The sequence below is a fragment of the Hemitrygon akajei genome, chromosome 20, assembly GCF_048418815.1.
Source record: "Hemitrygon akajei chromosome 20, sHemAka1.3, whole genome shotgun sequence".
Taxonomy (NCBI): Eukaryota; Metazoa; Chordata; class Chondrichthyes; order Myliobatiformes; family Dasyatidae; genus Hemitrygon; species Hemitrygon akajei.
This window is the reverse complement of record NC_133143.1, coordinates 51,490,685-51,514,127: the sequence shown is the minus strand read 5'-3', so window position 1 is coordinate 51,514,127 and position 23,443 is coordinate 51,490,685. Positions and strand designations below refer to the sequence as shown.

The following is a 23,443-nucleotide window of genomic DNA, read 5'->3' as shown; positions in this document are numbered from 1 at the left end:
CACCACCACACATTCATAAATTTTTCAAAGTTTTAGTAGAAGTCAAGTAGAAAGTGGAACAATTACAAAGTTTAAAAATATATAAACATGGATTGTTATCACTTACAGGGATATGGGCCAAACATAGGGAAATGAGACCAGCTCAAGGATGGAACTTATTCGGGTAACGAGTTCGGGTGAAGGGGTTGTTTCCATGCAGTCTATGGCCTTAACCCAAACCTGACCTGACCCTCAAGGAGCCACTGGCACCTATAATCCCAATCTGGCACAAACACAGTGCTTGAACCCTCTCACCCAAGCATTATGGAAGCCCAAAATATTTCCTCTATAATGCATACAGGAGGCTTTATATAGAGCATTTACTTATGAAGTCTTTGTTATCAGTACACTTACCTATAAAAGGCCAACCTGGCTTGATTTGACCTCTGAATTATAATTTATTTTCATATCCGACTTGACACACATAATTGAATATGGTCACACTCAGGTTGGGTGTAATTGCAGGGTACTTCAAACAAATTTGTCACTGAACCACTTAAGGAAAAAATAGAATAGATGAGCAAAAGTTTCCTCAAGGAGTGAGATTACAATGAGCTATTTAGGGAGATTTGAGAGAAATCGAGAGATAATTGCTTGGACAGATGAAAGCATAATTGACTATGGTGAACTGCTATGTAACAGAGTAATATAGCATTATCCAAGCACCCAAGAGTATTTAGTACATCTCAAACACAGAAAAGGTAGCTGGCAGGGGGAGGAAGCAGCAATTTGTTACAATGGCACCAATAGACTCAAGCAACTAATTCACTAATGGATGAGAGCTGATCATTCACTGTTTTAGCAGGTGAATGCAGGGAAAGTACATCAGCCAATTTATCTTTTTTTTACTCTGAAGAACAAGACAATTACCAAGGCAGATATCAGGATTAAAGGAACTACTAGCATGATTGCAACAGCTTCAGGATATACTTGATGAAGAGTTAACTTTCTCCTAATCCACCTATTCGGTCACCTGCGGACACAGACACAAACTGTATTTGTTCTGGTTGCAAGGCTAAATGCCAGGACAGAGATCAGTAGAGAAGGATGAACGGTCAAGGGAGTTGCACGGGGAGTAATCCCTGCGGAAAGCACAAAGTGACAAGGGGGGAGGAAAAGATGTGTTTGGTGGTAGGATCCTGTTGGAAATGACAGAAGTTGTGGAGAATTAAGTGCTAGATGTGAAGGCTCCAGTCCTGATGAACAAGTGCTACACCTGCCCCCTACACCTCCTCCCTCACTACCATTCAGGGCCCCAAACAGTCCTTCCAGGTGAGGTGATACTTCACCTGTGAGTCTGTTGGGGTCACCTACTGTATCCAGTGCTCTCAGTGTAGCCTCCTGTATATCAGTGAGACCCGATGCAGATTGGGAGACTGCTTTGCTGAGCATCTACACTCTGTCAGCCAGAAAAAGTGGGATCTCCCAGAGGCCACCCATTTTATTTCCACTTCTTGTTCCCATTCCAACATGTCAGTCCATGGCCTACTCTACTTTGCGATGAGCCCACTCTCAGGTTGGAGGAGCAACACCTTATATTCCGTCTGGATAGCCTCCAACCTGATGGCATGAACATCGATTTCTCGAACTTCCAGTGATGCTCCCCCACCTTCACCATTCCTATTTCCCTCTCTGACCTTATCTCCTTATTTGCCCATCACCTCCCTCTGATGATCCTCCCCTTTCCTTTCTTCCATGGTCACCTGTTATCTCCTATCAGGTTCCCCCTTCTCCAGCCCTTACCTCTTTCACCTATCAACTTCCTAGCTTTTTAATCCACCCTTCCCCACGCCCAGTTTAACCTTTCACCGTGTGTTTCATCCTCCCCACCCCCCCCACCTTCTTATTCTGACTCCTCACCCTTCTTTCTCCAGTCCTGATGAAGGTTCCCAGTCTGAAACATTAACTGTATTCTTTTCCATAGATGCTGCCTGGCTTGCTGAGTTCCTCCAGCATTTAATGTGTGTTGCATGAATTTCCAGCATCTCTCGTTTGTGATTGGTCACTATTGAAATCGTCAGTAATCTTTGCAATGATTTAATAATAGAGATTCAATCACTGTGGAATCAATATTCTCTAAATTTGGAGTTACACCTTTATTGTATTATTAGTCAATAGCTTTGGGTGGTTAGAGATGCATGGCAGAACCAAAAGTCAGCATTGTGATATGATTAAATGGGACTGCAATTTCTTGTATCAGAATACGCAAATTTAAATGCTAATTCTGTATTCAGATATCAGATAACCTGATCCTGCACTCTAACAATCAGATCTACCTTGTACTTATAAACATCTTAACTCATGAGTACGGACACTTCCCAACTAAAGGTGCCACACATTAAGTCGGATGAATACATTCATTTGCAGGTGCATTTGTCACACTATGATAATTAATAGTTGATGCCAAACCACATCTTTGGCCCTGGAAATTTAATTTTACAAACACGGAGTCTTATTTTTCATGTTAATTAGCACTAGCAGTTACAAATCTTGTAGTCTTGGCACTGGAATCTACTGGTCATTTCCAAATTTTATTTCGTTATGGGCTTTAAATTTAATTTCCACCTGTTTAAAATTCTAGCTATTTCAGAAAGGATCCTTGCATTCAATTGATAAAGATGCCTTGGTACTTTATTCTTTGCTCACAAATGCATTTGTGTGTACCTGGGCTAGATCAGATAATGTGTGCTGCACCCCAGGACGTGGGAAGTGTGCTTTGTCAGGAGAGTAATGTACAGCTTTGAGCAACACACCTACTGCAAAAAAGAATGATGCAATTTGCTGAGAAATAGGAGAAAGTGAAATAAGCATAAACTACTTTGGTTGTGTATGTGTGGATGAGGGTGGGGATGGGATGAGAGGTGTGCAATAGACTCCTCAAAAAATTGTTTTTTTAAGTTCTCCTCGGTCCCATAAGTTGAAACGTAAAATGCTGAAGTAAGCAGCAAATGACAAAGAACACAAAAAAAAACAAGCTGAAGTTGAAAAGAGATTTTAAGAGGAAAAAAGTAGCAAAATTCATTGATTAAACTCCAATCAGACTGGCGGCCCAGAGAGGATAAAAATCAGGCTAGAAAACAGTGATCAGTCTTCAAAATCATAGTCCATAAGACATGTTAGCCATTGCAATAAGGAGCTCCATGAAACATTGTTGGAGAGTCAGAAACTACTTGGAGAGTCTGCACATTTCTTCAACAAATCTATGAAATATCATACTGCATACTGTTTATTCAGATCTTCAAAATACAATTTCTACGATTTTCATTTACACGTGAAGTTACTTTTGTAAGTGATCTTACTGCAATGAAACACGTTGGGCTTTTTGTAACAGTCCCAAAAAAAAGACCAGCCAGCAAATTTTTCACAAGTCATAAATTCTACACCCTCTTCTTTAAACCCATTCCTGAGCATCATCTCAGATGTTAAACACAGACTGCTCACAATCTCCATATCCTTACCATCTTCATATTGAGCTTCATATTTCAAATCTTGTTATTAGAAATAACTTGAGTCAATCTCTCTTATTCATGTCTTTGTCCTTCCCAGTCTGGCTAAGACAACATTTTGCTGCCAACCTCTTACTGTGCAATCTGCCTCAACCATAAAGTTTACCCAAAACTTTGATGTATACACTATTAACAATAGCCATGCACACATGCAAGATTTGTACTTTGCCAATAAACAATTAGAAATATTGTACTTAATTTTCTTAATGGCCTTGCCATCTCCGACCAGCAATACTCCCTGCTCTTTCAAGCTCTCCTGTGACTTTAAAGTTATTCTCCTTCCTGTATCTTGTGAAATAAATCATGATCTTACATTTCTTTGGTAAACAATTCTATCTTTCCAATAGACTCTCCTCTAAGACTCACATTATAAACCCATCCAACCACATTTTGTATGCATTTATTTACTGCTCATAAAAGTAAAATTTATTAAACTTTACTACCTTACAAGCACTAAATACAGAATATTATATTTTTACATATCCCTTACAAGAAACAACTAATTAAAATTTATTTTCCTTAGCACAACAGAAAACACTGGAAAAATAGATTACAAGCATTACAAGTATACGTGAAACAAAACATTGCTAATCTGTTTGAAGAAATGTTAAGTCCTTCAGAAAATTAGTTAGCCCAAGTTAAAGGATCAGCTCATATTAGAAGCCAGTATCTTGGACTTAAGAGCTCCATTATGAATCACAAAAGGTTTACCAGAAAGGTGATGTTTTGAACAATGATGACAGTAAAGTTATTCTCACTTAAGAAATATAGTTCAGAATCAGAATCAGGTTTATTATCACTGGCATGTGACATGAAATTTAACTTAGCAGCAGCAGTTCAATGCAATACATAATCTAGCAGAGAGAGAAAAAATAATAAAACATAATAATAAACAAGTAAATCAATTACACATATTGAATAGATTTAAAAGAAAGTGCATGCACTGTTTGATATTATGCAATTAAATGATTGAACTTTATAAATCTTAATCTAGATAGAGGGTTAGTACAGAAAATAAAAAGTAAAAGGACCCATTTAAAGAAAAAAGTCTATTGCGCATCATTGGAGCTCACTGTTCATTCATTTGCTCCCGTTGGACCTCCACATGTGGCCGGCCCTCGGACCCTCGCTCCTCAGTCCAGTGATCTTCTAACTCTCTCCATTCACGTCCTCTCTCTCCATCGCTCCCCAATGAAAGATCACCAAAATCTCTCTTCCAGACTTATGAGAAAGAACAATATTTCTCCCCTTGGATAACATATATTCCAAAGCCCTGTTATCTCTAGTTATAACCTAAACATTGCTGCTACAGAGAAACTATTACATTAGCAGTGAAACATTACATAGAAGCCATTACATTAGCCTTAGCAGTGAAACCTTACAGCGTGTTACATGCAAAAAGAGAAATACTGTAGGCTTAAAAAAAAGTGCGTAAGTGTCCAAAACTTCAATGACCATTTAGGAATCAGATGGCAGAGAGGAAGAAGCTGTTCCTGAATCGTTGAGTGTGTGCTTTCCGGCTTCTGTATCTCCTACCAGATGGTAACAGTGAAAAAAAGGCATGCCCATTATGCTGGAGGTCCTTAATAATGGACGCTGCCTTTCTGAGACACGGCTCCCTAAAGCTGTCCTGGTTACTTTGTAGGCTAGTGGCTAAGATGGAGTTGACTAGATTTACAACCTACTGCAGCTTCTTTCAGTCCTGTGCAGTAGCCCCTCCATACCAGACAGTGATGCAGCCCATCAGAATGCTCTCCACAGTACAACTATAGAAGTTTTTAAGTGTTCTTGTTGACATGCCAAATCTCTTCAAACTCTTAAAAAAGTATAGAAGTCTTGCCTTCTTTATGACTACATCGATATGTTGAGACCAGGTTAGATCCTCAGAGATCTTGACACCCAGGAACTTGAAGCTGCTCACTCTCTCCACTTCTGATCCCTCAATGAGGATTAGTATGTGCTCCTTCGTCTTACCCTTCAATCAGCTTTCATCTTACTGACGTTGAGTGCCAGGTTGTTGCTGCGGCACCATTGCACTAGTTGGCATATCTCACTCCGTACGCCCTCTCGTCACCACCTAAGATTCTATCAACCATGGCTGTATCGTCAGCAAATTTATAGATGGTGTTTGAGCTATGCCTAGCCACACAGTCATGCGTATATAGAGAGTAGAGCAGTGGGCTAAGCACACAACCCTGAGGTGCACCAGTGTTGAGCATCTGCGAGGAGGATATGTTATTGTTAGAGTGATTTTTGGGTTTAGGTCATTTACATTTAGCAAATGGCTTTGACCAACAGTCTTCTATTCCTTGACAATGGACTGTGGATTTAGCCTGTAACAATGCATTTCCTAAAAGCTGTGAATACCAGTCGGCAGACGATGCTGGTGCCTGTGGGATGGACGTGAACCAGAAGGTGTGAAGTTTGCACGTAGCTTCAAAGGTAGCATTATCTATACTTTGTAAATATGGATTGTCCTTCATGTTAAGCACATAATACCAAATAAATGCATTGTGTATTCAGTTTGGAACTATGGATTCCTAAAAGCCCAGTCCAGACACTGCTGGCACCTGTGGGATGGATGTGAACCAGAAGGTGTGAAGTTTGTATGTAGCTTCAAAAGAAAGTCTTGTCTATACTTGTAAATATGGAATTGTCTTTTGTGTTTAGCAAATAAATTTCGAGCCCCACATTGTGCCGGCAGACCTTTCCACTGTAAGCGTCTCCCTATGATGAAGCTGCATTGTGTCTACCAGTAACTCTCTCTCTGGTGATTTCATTCATGCAACAACAGTTATCACCAATCTGCACAGACTGTAGTCTTTCGGTTAGGAAGCTGAGGATCCAATTACAGAGGGAGGTACAGAGGCCCAGGTTCTGCAACTTCTCAAACAGGATTGTGGGAATGATGGTATTAAATGCTGAGCTTTTAATGAACAGCATCCTGATGTAGGTGTTTGTGTTGTCTAGGTGGTCTAAAGCTGTGTGGAGAGCCATTGAGAGTGTGTCTGCCATTGACTTATTGTGGCAGCAGGCAATAGTTTATTTTTAAATGTCTAGGTCAAGTTAACTTAATAAGTACTTTGCTCTAGTCTTCATGTGGAAGACACTAGTGGTATGCCAGAGGTCTGTGAGTGTCAGGGAACATGAGTAAGTGCCATTGCTATTACAATGAAAGAGTCCAAGACAAATTGAAAGGTCTTAAGGTGGACAAGTCACCTGGACTAGAAGGTCTACAAGCCAGAGTTCTGAAGGAGGTTGCTGAAGTGATAACTGATGTATTGGTCATGATTTTTCAAGAATTACTTGATTCTGGCATTGTCCCAGAGGACTGGAAAATTGCAAATGCCACTCCATTCTTTAAGAAGGGAGGAACACAAAAGACAGGAAATTATAGGCCAGTTAGCCTAACCTCAGTAGTTGGGAAAGTGCTTGAAGTCCTTTATTAAGGATGACGTTTTGGGGTACTTGGAGACTAGTGATAAAATAAGCCAAAGTCAGCATGGTTTCTAGAAACATAGAAAACCTACAGCACAATACAGGCCCTTTGGCCCACAAAGCTGTGCCGAACATGTCCTTACCTGAGAAATTACCTAGGGTTACCCATAGCCCTCTATTTGTCTGAGCTCCACATACATGTCCAGGAATCTCCTAAAAGACCCTATCGTATCCGCTTCCACCACCGTCACCGGCAGCCCATTCTACACACTCACCACTCTCTGCGTAAAAAACTTAACCCTGATATCTCCTGATACCTACTTCCAAGCACCTTAAAACTATGCCTTCTCGTGCTAGCCATTTCAGCCCTGGGAAAAAGTCTCTGATTGCCTACACCATCAATGCTTCTCATCATCTTACACACCTCTATCAGATCACCTCTCATCCTCCATCGCTCCAAGGAAAAAAGGCCGAGTTCACTCAACTTATTCTCATAAGGTATGCTCCCTAATCCAGGCAACATCCTTGTAAAGTTTCTGTAAAGGAAACCTTGCTTGACAAGTCCATTAGAAACCTTTGAGAAAGTAACAAGCAGGGTGAACAAAAGAGAAACAGTGGATGTCATTTACTTAGATTTTCAGAGTCCATTTGATAAAGTGCCTCACATGAGGCTGCCTAACAAGATAAAATCTTATGGTGTTACAGGAAATATACTGGCATGGATAGAGGAATGACTGACAGGCAGGAAGTAGCGAGTGGGAATAAAAGGGGCCTTTTTTTGTTGACTGTCAGTGACTAGTGGTGTTCCTCAACGGTCAGTATTGGGACCGTTACTTTTCACATTATCAATGATTCAGATAGTGGAATTGATGGCTTTGTGGCAAAGTTTGCATATGATATGAAGATAGGTGGAGAGATACGTAGTGCTGAGGAAGCAGTGTGATTGCAGTAGGACTTAGACAAATTGGAAGAATGGGCAAAGAAGTGGCATATTGGATACAGTTTTGGGAAATGTATGATAATACATTTTGGTAAAAGGAACAATAGTGCAGATTATTATTCAAAATGGAGAGAAAATTCAAACATCAGAGGTGCAGAGAGGCTTGGGAGCCCTCTTGCAAGACTTCTAGAAGGTTAATTCACAGGTTGAATCTGTGGTAAGGAAAGCAAATGCAATGTTGGCATTTATTTCAAGGGGAATAGAATACAAAAACATGGAGATAACACTGAAGCTTTATAAGACGCTAAGGCTGCTCATGGAGTATAGTCAACAGTTTTGGGTCTCTTATCTCAGAAAGGGTGTATTGTCATTTGAGAGAGTCCAGAGGAGGTTCACGAGGATGATTATAGAAAAATTATAGTTAGTTAACATATGAGGAGTGTTTGGCAGCTTTAGGCCTGTTCTCACTAGAATTTAGAAGACCGCTTGGGCATCTCATTGAAACCTACCAAATGCTGAAAGGACTAGATAAGGTGGATGTAGAGAGGATGGTCCCTCTGGTGGAGGTATCCAGAACTAGAGGGCACAGCATCAAAATTGAGGGGCGACCTTTTAGAACAGAAGTAAGGTGGAATATTTTTAGTCAAAGAGTGGACAATCTGTGGAATACTCTGCCACAGACGGTGGTGGAGGTCAAGTACATGGGTATATTTAAAGTGGAAATTGATAAGATTCCTGATTGGTCTGGACATTGAGGTATATGGTGAGAGGGCAAATGTATGGGGTTAAATGGGATCCAGGACTAGCCATGATGAAATGGTGAAGTGGACTCAATGGGCTGAATGGCCTAATTCTACTCCTATGCCTTATGGTCTGGTTAGCTTCCAAGATCCAGACATTTAATTTTAGATCACGATTATACCACATTGAATATTGAGCTAGTGTGACTCATTTCCAGTTTATAACTACCCCCCATGTTGTCATTGTTCAGGTAACAGAAGTTTGCCTTGACAGATTTCTCAAAATCCAACCCAAAAATTTGAGATCTAGAATAAAATTTGCTCTCATTGAATTCATGTTAAAATAAAGAAACCCCAAAATTTGTTTCTTAACACATAAGCAAATGGCATAACTTTATATAATGGAAAATATTGATACGGGCCTTTTACTTGGAGTACAGCCCTCCTCTGCTCCCATAAAGCAGGAGTCACCTGTATTTTCCTACTCACATAGTGAACCAATTGGTTTTTAACAATGCAGTTATCCAGCAGCCAAATTAATACCATAACAAGCTTTCAACCACCTGCAAAGTAGTTAGTGCTCAAGATTATTTTGAGTCATGCTATGAAAATTAAAGGCTAATATTATTAAATTTATTTGATTTTTCAATGGTATTATTTTACAGTTGCTGCATTAATAAATCCAGCTTGCAAAAATCCATTATTTCATTTCTTCTATGTACAAATCCTATTAAAAAGGTGACTTGTGGATACTTAGTAACTGTAGCATGTTTACACAAAGCATACTATTTGGAATTTTAATAATGGTAACTATTGAAAATGCCAGTAAATCTTTTTGCACCTCTCATGAAGTCATCTTATGTTAGAATTGTTCAGAGAACATTCAAAGCACGACCCTAAATGATAAATACATCTAGTATAGAATGCAGCGTTATGGTTGTTTAACCGTCACAGGAAGAATTACTCTCAGAGCCAATTCTGAATTGAGTTTAAAGGGCTGATCACAACTTTGATTGTCACTATGGTAACCCTGGCCTGGTCTCAAGAAATAACATGGGTCTTAAGAGGTCCCATCTATTGTAAGTTATTCCTTTCAGACTGTGAATCAGGCTACCAAGTAGAAAAGACAATTATAAAGAGTATTTATTTTCTTGCAGTTTTCTGAAGGAGCACAGCACCAACCATAAAATGTGACTTCATCAGTACACCAACACTGTAACTCCAGCAAAAACTTTGCAAATTGGAAACATGAAAACAGCTCTCTAGATCTCCAATAATAATACAAAAAATCACACTCACAGCCATTTGTTGAGAAACCACAAGTCTCCAGTACCAAAAATAAAACTGAATTATCTTTTAGTTCCAGTTCACCTACATTTCCATTTCAATATATTGTCCCAATTTGCCCAGCTATATGTTCAAGTAAATATATTTTTAAATAATTTTACTACCCTGTATTCTTTAATATATTAAATTAATGGTAAAGCACATTTGCAAACATTCATAGGTAATAATTTAAGAGATATATTCAATGAAGTTTCATGTGTTTACACATGGTACAAATACACCTTCTAAGTTTATCATTCACATTATCAACTGATTAAAATAACAGTGCCAAAGATACCAGCTGATCTTTGTTGTGACAACATTTGGTTTTGCACTAAGACCCAGAGGCTACATTAATTTAGGATGATCATTCTATCTCATCTGATTCAGCTACTGACACAGAATTTAATCCTGTTTGTGCTAAATTAGCTCATATTAGTTAGATGAGGCAGTAAAACACTATAATTTGTCTAATTATCACAATGTTACAGAAGGCAAAAATCACCTATTTTTTTCTTCTATCATCTTCATCATAACTTCCTGTTACATAGAAAACTTACAGCACAATACAGGCTCTTCGGCCCACAAAGTTGTGCCGAACATGTCCCTACCTTAGAAATTACTAGGCTTACCCATAAGCCCTCTATTTTTCTAAGCTCCATGTACCTATCCAAAAGACTCTTAAAAGACCCTATCGTATCTGCCTCCACCACCATTGCCGGCAGCCCATTCCACGCACTCACCACTCTCTGAGTAAAAAACTTACCCCTGACATCTCCGCTGTACCTACTCCCCAGCACCTTAAACATGCGTCCTCTTGTGGCAACCATTTCAGCCCTGGGAAAAAGCCCCTGACTACTCACACGATTAATGCCTCTCATCATCTTGTAAATTGTATGGAACAGACCTGAAATCATAAGACCACAAGACATAGGAGCAGAATTAGGCCACTCAGCCCATTGAGTCTGCTTTGCCATTCCACCATGCTGATTTATTATCCCCCTCAACCACAATCTCTTACCATCTCCCTGTAACCTCTGATGCCTCGACTACAAAGAACCTATCAACCTCTACTTTAAATATACTAAATAACTTGGTCTTCTGCAGCTGTCCATGGCAATGAATTCCAGTTTCACAACCTTCTGGCTGAAGAAATCCCTTCACATCTCTGCTCTAAATGCCTCTATTCTGAGGCAGTGACCTCTGGTCCTAGACTCGTCCAGTATAGGAAGCATCCTCTCCACATCCATCCTGTCTCGGACTTTCAATATTCGACAGGTTTCAATGAGATCCCCCCCTCCTCCTTTATTCTTCGTAACTCCAGCAAGTACAAGCCCAGAGCCATCAAACACTCCTCAAACATTCATTTCCAGAATCATTCTCTTAGCTATAGGACCCAAAACTGCTCACAATACTCCAACTACAGTCTGACAATGCCTTATAAAGTCATCCAAATTATTGACACATAATATCAAAAAAGTGGTTCCAATACTGACCCCTGCAGAACACTACCGGGTAGTCACCTGCAGCCACCAAGAATAGACTCCCATCAGCCCATCTCTTTGCCTCCTGCCCATTAGCCAATCTTTATCTCTCCTGTAATACAATTGGTTCTTATCTTGGTAAGTAGCTCATGTGCAGTACCTTCTGAAAATCCAAGTAAACAACATCCACTGACATCTTTTCTATATCTTGTCTGTTATTTCCTCAAAGAATTCCAACAGGTTTGTCAGGTAAGATTTGCCCTTAAGAAAACCAAGCTGACTTTGGCCATAATTATCATGTACCTCCAAGTACCCTGAAACCTCATCCATAAATAACTCCCAACATTTCCCCAACCATTGAAGTCAGGCTAACTGGCTATAATCTCCTTCTTTCTGCCTCCCTCCCTTTTAAAAGAGTAGTGTGATATTTGCAATTCTCCAATCATGAACCATTCCAGAATCTAGTGATTTTTGAAAAATCATTACGCCTGCCTCCACAATTTGTTCAGCTACCTCTTACAGAACCTTGAGGTGTAGTCCATCTGGTCCAGGTGACTTAACTACCTTCAGACCTTTCAGCTTCCCAAGCACCTTCTCTCTAGCAATACAATTGCCCTCACTTTTGTCCCGACACTCACAAATTTCTAGCAGACTGCTCATCTTCCAGTGAAGACTGACACAAAATATTTAATAATTTCACCCGCTATTTCTTTGTCCCCCATTACAACCTCTCCAGTGTCATTTTCCAGTAGTCCAATACCCATGCCTGCCTCTCTTTATATATCTGAAAAAAATCACTTTTGCATCCTCTTTGATATTTTTGACTAGCTTGCCTTCATAGTTCATCTTTTCTCTCCTCATGGTTAGAAACATAGAAAACCTGCAGCATAATACAGGCCCTTCAGCTCAACATGCTGTGACAACCACGTACTTACTTTAGATATTAACTAGGGTTACCCATAGCCGTCTACTTTTCTAAGCTCTATGTACCTATCCAGGAGACTCTTAGACTCCTATTGTATCCACCTCCACCACAGTCACCGGCAGCCCATTCCACGCACTTACCACTCTTTGCATAAAAGATTTACCCCTGACAACCCCTCTGTATCTACTTCCAAGCACCTTAAAACTGTGCCCTCTCATGTTAGCCATTTCAGCCCTGGGAAAAAGCCTCTGACTATCCACACAATCAATGCCTCTCATCATCTTATACACCTCTATCAGGTCACCTCCCATCCCCTGTCATTCCAAGAGAAAAGGCCAAGTTCACTCAACCTATTCTCATAAGGCATGCTCCCCAATCCAGGCAACATCCTTGTAAATCTCCTCTACACCCTTTCTATAGCTTCCACATCCTTCCTGCAGTGAGGTGACCAGAACTGACTACAGTAATCCAACTGGGGTCTGACCAGGGTTCTATAGAGCTGTAGCATTACCTCTCGGCTCTTGAACTTAATCCCACAGTTGATGAAGGCCAATGCACCATATGCCTTCTTAACTACACAGTCAGCCTGCATAGCAGCTTTGAGTGTCCTATGAACTCAGACCCCAAGGTCCCTCTGATCCTCCACACTGCCAAGAGTCTTAACATTCATACTATACTCTGCCCCAACCTTTGTGCCATCAGCAAATTTACTAACCCATCCCTCCACTTCCTCATCCAGGTCATTTATAAAAATCATGAAGGGAAGAGGTCCCAGAACAGATCACTGAGGCACACCACTGGTCACCAACCTTCATGCAGAATATGATCCGTCTACAACCTCTTTTTGCCTTCTGTGGGCAAGCAAATCCTGGATCCACAAAGCAAGGTCTCCTTGGATCCCATGCCTTCTTAATTTCTCAATAAGCCTTGCATGGGGTATCTTATTAAGTGCCTTGCTGAAATCCATATACATTACATTTACTGCTCTACCTTCATTTAGCCACATCCTCAAAAAATTCAATCAGGCTCTTAAAGGAACCACCTGCCTTTGACAAAGCCATGTTGACTATTCCTAATCATGTTATGCCTCTCCAAATGTTCATAAATCCTGCCTCTCAGGAACTTTTCTATCAACTTACCAAGCACTGAAGTAAGAGTCACTGCTCTATAATTGCCCGGGCTATCTCTATTCCCTTTCTCAAATAAGAGAACATCTGCAACCTGTCAATCCTTCGGAACCTCTCCCGTCCCCATAAATGATGCAAAGATCATTGCCAGAGGCTCAGCAATCTCCTCCCTCGCCTCCCACAGTAGCCTGGGGTACATCTCATCTGGTCCCGGTGACTTATCCAACTTGATGCTTTCCAAAAGCACATCCTCTTTCTTAATATCTACATGCTCAAGCTTTTAGTCTGCTGTAAGTCATCCCTACAATTGCCAAGGTCCTTTTCCGTAGTGAATACTGAAGCAAAGTATTCATTAAGTACCTCCACTATTTCCTCGAGTTCCATACACACTTTTCAACTGTCACACTTTTGCTCTTCACATTCTTAGTTGCCTTATGTTGGTTTTTAAAATATTCCCAGTCCTCTAACTTCTCACTAAATGTTGTTATTTTATATGCCCTCTCTTTACTTTTATGCTTTGACTTGCCTTGTCAGCCACAATTGCCTCATCCTCCCTTAAGAATACTTCTTCATCTTTGGGATATATCTCTCCTCACATTCTGAACTGCCCCCAGAAATTACAGCTACTGTTCTGCCATTATCCCTAGTTGTGTCCCCTTCCAATCAACTCTGGCTAGATTCTCTCTCATGCCTCTGTAATCCCCTTTACTCCAATGTAATCCTGGTACATCTGACTTTATCTTCTCCCACTGAAACTGCAGGGTGAATTCCTTCACAGCATGACCACTGTCTCCTTAGCATTCCTTTACCTTCAGCTCCCAATCAAATCTTGTTCATTACACAACACCCAAACCAGAAATACCTTTCCCCTAGTGGGCTCAACTACAAGTTGCTCTAAAAAGTCATCTCATAGGCATTCCACAAATCTCCTCTCGAGATCCAGACTAATTTTCCCCAATACACCTGCATTCTGAAATCCCCAGTGACTACTGTAACATTGCCCTTATTACATGCCTTTTCCATTTCCCGTTGAAATTTATATCCCACATCCTAGCTACTGTTCGGGGGTCTGTATTTAACTCCCATCAGGGTCATTTTACTCCTACCCACTATACCCACTATTTAACTATACCCACAAGAGTTCTACATCTTCCAATCCTATGTCACCTCCTTCTGAGGATTTGATTTCATTTTTTTACCAACAGAGCCACCCCAATCTCTCTGCCTACCTGCCTGTCATTTCAATACAAGGTGTATCCTTTGATGTTAAGTTCCCAACTGTGAGCTTCTTTCAACATATCTCAATGATGCCCACAATGTCATATCTGCCAATCTTTAACTGTGCTACAAGATCATCTACTTGATTCTGTATACTGCGTGCATTCAAATATAACATCTTCAGTCCTGTACTCATAACTCTTTTTGATTTTGCCAACATGTTATATTTCAACTCATCCCATTGATTACAATTTTTGTCCTATCATCTGCCTGTTCTTCCTCACAGTCTTATTGTATTCTGCATCAACTTGTATACCAACTGACCCATACTCAGCCTTAGCACTCTGGTTCTTATACCCCTGCTAACTTTGTTTAAGTCCATCCCTCTAACTATTGAGACCCCTTTCACTACCACTCTGCCTGACTTTACCCACCCCTACTGAGCCACAGTGTGCCACTGGGCAGAAGCTGCTGCTGTGCCTTAATCAGTCATCAGCCAGCGGTATCCAAAGCTGTATATTGTTGCTAAGGAGAATGGCCACAGGGGAAGCCTACAATGACTACTTACTCTCCTTACTTCAAAGTTCATATATGTCACCATAACAAGCCCTGAGAATCATTATCTTGTGGGCATACTCAATAAATCCATAATAGAATAATAATCATAATAGAATCAACTTGGGTGTTCATAAATCAGTGCAAAAGACAACAATCAGTGCAAATACAAAAAGATATAATAATAACAAATAATTAAGCAATAAATATTGATAACATGAGATGAAGAGTCCATAAGTTGTGGGAACATTTCAGTGACGGGACAAGTGAAGTTGAGTGGTTATCCCCCTTTGTTCAAGAACCTGATGGTTGAGGGGTAATAACTGTTCCTGAACCTGGTGGTGTGAGTGCTGAGGCTCCTGTACCTTCTTTCTGATGGCAGCAGTGGGAAAAGAGCATGACCTGGCTGGTGAGACACCTTGATGGTGCATGCTGCTTTCCTGCTTCAAGGACATTGGTGTTTTCATACCAGGGTGTGATGCCACCACACGGCTATAGAAGTTTATCAAAATTTTAGATGTATGCCAAATCTTCGCCTTCTTTATTCTTGCACTCATGTGCTGCCCGTAAAAGGTCCATTGAAACGATAACACCGAGGAATTTAAAGTTGCTGACCCTCTCCACCACTGTCTCATGGACCTCTGGTTTGCTCCTCCTGAAGTCAATAGTCTGCTCTTTACTTTTGCTGACATTGAGTGAGGGGGTGTTGTTATGGCACCGAAGAACTAGATTTCCAATCACCCTCCTATATGCTGATTCATTACCATTTTTGATTTGGCCTATGACAGTGGTGTCATCAGCAAACTTGAATATGGCATTGGAGCTGTGCTTCTCTTGGTGGCCACCCATTTGCTATCTGAATCCTGCACTCTGAGTGTGACCACCTCAGTAAGAGTCTCATCCCTGAAGTTTTCAGCCTCCTAGATAATCTTGAGTGCATCCAGCTCCAGGTACTTGACCTAGTCAGTCAGTAGCTAAAGTTGGGTGCACTTCTTGCAGATGCAGTCATCAGGGAAACCATTAGGTACCCTGAAATTCCACCTCTCAAAGGAGCATCCCACTACCATCCTGCCTACACTTGTTATATCTCTAACATCTCGAGCATAATTTCTAGTCTAAGACTGGCCACTCTGCATAAACCCCACTTTGTTTTATTGGCTCTTGTTAATTAACGCTAGTTACTATTAACTCAAACAATCGCACACACTGAAGACAAGTTCTGACCAGCCCTGCTAGCTTCTTAAAACTGGTGCAGTTTTCAAAAATCAGCAGATATTGGCTGCACAATTTATCATGCAGTTTTGTATAAAATTTTGACAGTAATTATTCTTCACAGTAACCAAGCTGTAATTGTTCATTCAGTACAGAAGTCAAGAACTTTCGGCATAAGAAAAAAAACTGCTTACCTGCAACTCTGCTCATATTAAAAGGACAAATTAAAAACAAGTTCCAACATGGCTTAGCTAACCAGCTGCATATCATAGGAAATCACCGTACTCACAAATACATTTAATGGATACTTTAAGTATGAGTAACAAAATGCAGAGCAAACAAATGAAGCTATACTTCTAAAGTTTATCAAAGTGACTGCAAAGATAACGGAGACAAAATGTGTCAGGAATATTCTGTTAACTTAATGCAATGAAAAGCACTTTTATAGATTGTGGTAAACGGTATATGATCATACTCTTCAGAAAACAATGCATCTTAAAAGAAATTAATTTCTCATTAGTAGTTTTATTATTCATCTGCAAGCTTTGATGGGTTATTGAATAAAATTATTCAACAGTAGATGCTTTTTTAGATTCTGCTCTGTGAATGGACACCTGAATAGCAGTACCAAGATAAATAGAACTCTAGTTGCAATGAAGTCTACATCTCTAGTTCATTTTCTACCATCTTGAAGATGACACACAATGAAAATCAAACAAGAAACTACAGATGCTAGAAATCTGAAATAACAGCAGAAGATGTTAGAATTATCATCAGCACGGGCAACATCTTCATCCCAAAAGTACAGCTGTGTTTCTTTTTTAACAAATGCTGGAAAAACTCAGGCAGCATTTTGTTTTTATTTTATTTTTAGATTTTTGGCACCTGTAATTATTCTAATTTTCAATCACTACTAAGATTATTTTGAAGACAAACTCACTTCCCATTCATTGCATGCCTTTTTTGTCTTGCTCATCGCAGTGGTTTGACTTTTCCTGTTAGTCTTCAACAAACTTTTGACTAAAACTGCCTTCCACAGGTGCTACCTGTGAGTGTTTTCAGCATTTTCTGTTGCACCACAGTTTCAAATACTACACAGTACAGAAAGGAGTGATCACACTGGAGGAGCTGCAGAGGAGATTTACAAGGATGTTACCAGGATAGGAACATTGTAACTTTGAGAAAGATTGTTTTCTGTGGGAAAAAAAGCTCAGGTGTTTAAAATTATAACACATGCAAATTATAAAGTAGGAAAGATTTATTTCCCTAAGTGAAGTGATGAAAAACTAAAGGGCACAGATTTAAAATTATTGGCAGGATAATAAAAGTTTGAAAAAAACTTTTTTCCTACAGAGATTAGTTGAATCCTAAACTCACTGCCTGAAAGAGTAGTAGACATGACTGAAAGGCCATGCACCCCAAGCAGGGAGGTGGGATAGGACTGGATTACTATTTTAGCCAACACAACTACAGTACAATTGGTTGAATCCTGATATGATTCCACCAACTAAACAATAATGAAGCTGTTGACTAACTACAGCTACTAATCAATTAGAATACAGCAGATACAGGCTCAAAAGGAGAAACTAATTTAGTACAGTGTGTTTTTGGATTTAAAAAGTTTTAAAGTCAACTGCTTCTCCAGAACATGCTGTACTTAACATACATCATGTCTCAAATTGCTCAGACACTGCATAATAAAATTATATTGATTATGCTACTCTGTCATTAAATTATGTAAATTTGTGGTAGATCCAATGTGTATACAACATGTAGATATGGCCACATATTCCATGAACATCAGAGAAACGTCAGAGCACGAGATGCGTTCCAAATGAATGAATGAAGCTAATTATTGGCTGTGGCAAGGTTGCAACATTTGAGGAAAACACCTGTAAGAACAACCAGCAATATTTTTTTTATTGCAAGAAACTTTATTGGCACTACGAGCAGACAAATTCTGCACTGGAATTGCACACCAAACATGTTTCAATGATGAGCTGATGATACTTTTCAATACTTGTCTCCCAGAACTCTGCTTATTTTTCCTCCCAGGATTATTCTAGTCTTTTCAATTTAAACTCTTTTGTTGCAGTTTAATAGTTTCATTAAGGTTTAGTTCATTTCCAAATCTCTCATGCCATTTTCATTTTATCTATGTACAAAAGCAAAGAACTGTTTAGCTATTATTGAAAATTAATCTCAATACTGCAGTTGAAGCTTGAAACAAAATTGAAAAGACAAATGAATTCAAATAAACCTTTTACATCTCAATTTCTCTCAGCATTTTGGAAATTATACCCCTTACAGTCTTGGTATTACTACCTCGCATTTATGCAGTCCAGTCCCTTGAATGTAGCATGACTGATGTGTTTATTGGCATTAATTGAGTGGAGATTTTTCCCCACTCTGAGGCTATGCAAAAATTATAATATACATTAAATATTTTGTTGGACTATCTCTCTTATACACTGAAAGTGACGGCTGGCAAAACTTATGTATGTTCCCACAAGTGACACAATATTATTGAAAATTTATGTGAACATACATAAAGAACATTGATCATGCAAAACAATGACAAAAATCATGTAGATTTTTACATCATGTGTTATTTTACATTCCTAAATACAATCTGTAGTGACGAGAAAATCCATTACTATCTCCAGTAAACATATTTGGAACATAGTGAATCTCAATCCAACAACTCAGGGATAATATGGCCAAAAAAGCATGTATATAATGGCAAGCAATAGCAAAATTCAACAGTTCTGTGATTACAGTGTTGTTCTTCTTTAAGTCCTCTGACAACATCCTACAACTATGGAAGGACAAGCTTGAATATTTGTGAACATTTAACAAGTTCTCCTTTCTGCGATACAAGGCCACTACCTGACGACACGAATGCCCTAAAATATTTGCCCAGAAAATACAGCAAGCAACAATTTTCCATCTACTATTTTCCCTTCCTTCAGTGAAAATTAAAATTAATATTCATTAAAAAGTTGATTGGGAGGAAGTCATGCTGTAAATGGGAATAAAGCAAGTTCATTAAATTTGATGACATTTCCATGCGCCTTTGCCAACAAACTTTATCAACTTCCATTCACCTTTTTCACAAAAGAAATTGCCAGCAACTGATGAATGATACACAACTACCATACCTGTATAAAATCGAATCAAACAGCCAATTTCAATGTCCATTCCTTCCTCTTGTATCCTGTAAGGATCCTTAAATCCAAGGTTAAAGAGGTACTCATTTTGAACTTCAAGAGGAGTTTCATGTGGCTCCAACCTCCTAGTTGTTTCACCATGAAGCTGCACATACATCACTGGTGTAAGCAAACCGTCATTCGTCCCCATTCTCCAAGTGCCAAAAGACAAGGGCTTCAGCCTGCTATCACGGTCTTGCCTCAGCTCAGGCTTGTCCAGACATTCGTCCTTGGTCACAGTATCATTTGTAGCATCACCATGCACATAATGAATGTGCGGTGTCAAGCTATCCAGCGAAGGTCTATGCCTAACAGCCTCAGTGTCCACGGTCATCAGCTTCACGACAGAATTATTTAATGATTTGAGTCGATTAGTGTTACCACTCAAAGACTTGAGGTTGCTACTTTCAGAAGCAGATTTTGGCGCCTCTTGGACAGTGCCAGCTACTGAATGCGCCTGTCTGTGGCTCACAGTGTTTATTTCTTTCTGCACGGCATTGTTATTCAATGACATCCCAACCCTGGTGAATGTGACATTATCTTTCCTGCACCTAATGGTATACATATTTAAGCGCTTCCCAGTGTTGGTGCCAGTGCCCAATGACGATCCCATTTTTCCACGAGCAGGAACCCCTAACTGTCCATGCCTATTGGCAGCAATTCCTGATCTTGTGCTCACAGAATCCGTCTGCCTTGGCCTGGCCAATAAGGCAGGTGCAATTTTTCTGGGTGCCCCCATCCTGCCACTGTCCATGGAACACAACTTGGCGGTTCCTCCGCCGTCAGCTGGAATCGTCTTTACCTTGCACCCTCCAGTCTGCTGGCCAGGATACAGCAACCTGGCAGCTATCTCGGCTGCAGTGGTGTCCAGGGTGCAGGTGACAGGTCGCAGGTAGGAGGACAAGTACCTGTCGAAGACGTGCAGGCAGCCCCTACGGACATCGGCACGAACCCACTCTTTCTCAGCCGCACTCAACGCCCTCTGCCTCAGTCCCGGCATGGTCTTGCGGTCCAAGCTACGAGTGTGACAGCAAGGAGCCGCCGTGGAAAGGTTCCTCCGTCTCCTCCTCAGAAGCAGCGAGTTAGAATGGCCACTCCAACTGACGGCACCGCCGAGCTTCCCACCGGGAAATAAGACCGCCGACGAACGGGAAGGCGAGACATGTCCTCCCCCTTCTCTGCAGGAATCCAGTCGCTGCACTTCATCGGCGCTCATGCCGCTGCCGCCGCCTTTCACTTTACTACTTTTGCACCTCGCAACGCCCGAACTCTGCCTCCGGAGCGCGGGATCCATGTTCCCGACCAGTTGTCGCTGTCTCACACGCCACACACGAAAAAAACAAGCAGGGAGAAAGCGAACAATAACAACTTCTTAGTTTTCAAGAAAGATAAAATCCAGCCCGGGCCATGTATCTATTTCTTTTGAATTTCGGACCAGAATAGCAGCATCCTGGGAGTGTCAGTCCGCTGTCACTCCGTCCCTCCCTCAGCCACTGACGCCATTACGGAATGGAAGTTGGGACACGGAACGCGGGAGAGGCGCGCGGACGCCTCGTGAATAATGCATCAGCTCGCGCCGCTGATTTAAACCATTCCTAAACTTGTTCTCTCCTCATTTGGATTTTTTAATAATATATCAGAACAGCAGATATTTCATGAAACACAACATTTGAGAAGCAGCCGATGCTATCACCAAAAGGGGCTTAACGCATGGATTTAACGTTACGCCCCGTTAAGCGCCGCTGAATAGAGTAGCGGCTCCGTGACGTCATGACGGTCATTCTGTGGGGCGACATCACGACGGACAAGGCGGTGTTACTGACCGTGGTGCATCGTGGGAATTGGAGTTTCATTGACAGAAAATCTTTCACAAACCATATGAGCAGCTCCCGTAAAACGGAACTGCATTTCCCGTCGTGGGGTGCAATTCTCCAGCAGGCTAACGTGATCTGTCCATTAATCCCTTTTACCATAATGGGTGCGAGCTGCTGAGAGTAGAAAAGAAAGGGGAATAGTCTCCAAATGGAAAAGTGGAATTGCACCATCGGGACTGGATAAGGAATGCAGTCTTTTTCATCTGGCACCCTTTCACCAGCTCTGGATCGTTAGGGGACCACCCTCATTACTTTCGTCTCTATTCCTCACCATTCATGCTTTCAAAGTCGACCTCGACCTAGCCTGCATAGTAGGTATACTTCTCCCGTTAAAACTGATTACATTAAAGTTCACATTGTTATTGGTTTCATCATTGCAACATTTTAGCTCCCACGTTTTTCTAAATTTGAATAAGACTTCTGGGTTAACAACATATTTGTAATAATATCACTGCATTTTAAAATTTTAAACTGGCTCATTATTACAGAATACACGCAATGCATGCGTAAAAATGACAATTCGCTTATTACTCTTTAATAAACCAAGTGTGTTAGAATAAGGATATTGTGTTTTCACAATGAGGTATAATTTGAATGGGAACAAAATCAGTTAAGTTTAAATGTAGCAACGTGCGAGGTGGAGTACTTCAAGAAGAATCAAAAGGCGCACACACACAAGTTCGAGGTACACTGCAGGTCAGACAGCAGTTATGGAGAGGAATAAACATTTGCTGTTGTGACCAAGGCCACTAATCAGGACTGGAAAGGAAGGGAGAAGCCAGAAAAGAGCGGAGGAGGGGAAGGAGTACAAGCTGGCAGGTGATAGGTGAGACCAGTTGAGAAGCCAGGAAGTGTGTGTATGAAGTACAGAGGGATTGGTAGTCGTGCAGGAATCACAAAAGTGTTAAGCAAATGCAGTAGGTAGTTACAAAGGCAACAGCTGGAGTTATTTTTTAAAAAAAATTGTACCGCAATGGTAGCAAGAGCACTTCTGGAGTATTGTGCAGGGTTTTGCTTCCCTTAGGAAGGATATAGAGATTATAGGAAGCAATCTAAGAGATTCACCCAATTCCTAATCTTGCCCTATCAAGACTAAATAGGTTGGGTCTGTATTGTTTGGTATTTGAAAAAAATGGATCATTTTTATGTAAGATCTAAAGAGGCAGTAAGATACTGAGATGTTTTCCAATCATGGGGGAATTCCTTCATTTGGGAAGTCTCAAACAGAAAGATTTCAAGGAAATGGTGAGCCATTTAACATGGCTGTATGGAAATTTCTTCTTGTAAAGGGCAATTAATCTGAAATTCTCTAGATAATTTAAAACATTTAAAGTTAGAAAATATTTGAAATATCATAGAATTGAGTTTTGTAGGGGAGTTGTAGCTCAGAGCAGATCAGCCATGACCATATTGAATGGAAGGATAGGCCTGAGAGTCTTGGTGGTCTCTGCCATTTTCTAAGGCCTTACCATGAATAAAACAATTTATTAACATCTATATTACATTATTCAGCTCACCTCTGTTTTTCTACACCACTGTGTAGATGCTTTACCTGTGATGGACTGGGCTGTGTCCACTACTTTTTGTAGGAATTTTTGTTAAAGGGCAGTCCATATTGACTGGCTATATCACAGCCTGATGTCTTCACCACCACATGTCTATAGAAGTTTGTCAAGATTTTAAGATGTAATGCTGAATATTATTGGCAAACTTCCAATTAGGATGCTCCTATGCTTTCTTCATAATTGTATTTACATACTGGACCCAAGACAGGTCCTCTGCAATGATATTACTGAGGAATTTAAAGTCGCTGGACCTTCTCTAACTCTGCTCCACCAATGAGAATGACT

At 40.5% G+C, this 23,443-nt stretch overlaps 1 protein-coding gene across 1 annotated transcript in view; it reads right to left on the bottom strand.

Annotated features, from left to right (window-relative positions):
* LOC140713778 (PH domain leucine-rich repeat-containing protein phosphatase 1-like) overlaps window positions 1–21,283 on the bottom strand; it is a 160,859-nt gene extending 139,576 nt beyond the window's left edge. The window contains exon 1 of the mRNA XM_073024300.1: window positions 19,672–21,283. Coding sequence (XP_072880401.1) covers window positions 19,672–21,013 — 1,342 coding nt within the window. The 5' untranslated portion in view covers window positions 21,014–21,283. The remainder of the gene's footprint in view (window positions 1–19,671) is intronic.
* Window positions 21,284–23,443: the final 2,160 nt, after the last annotated feature.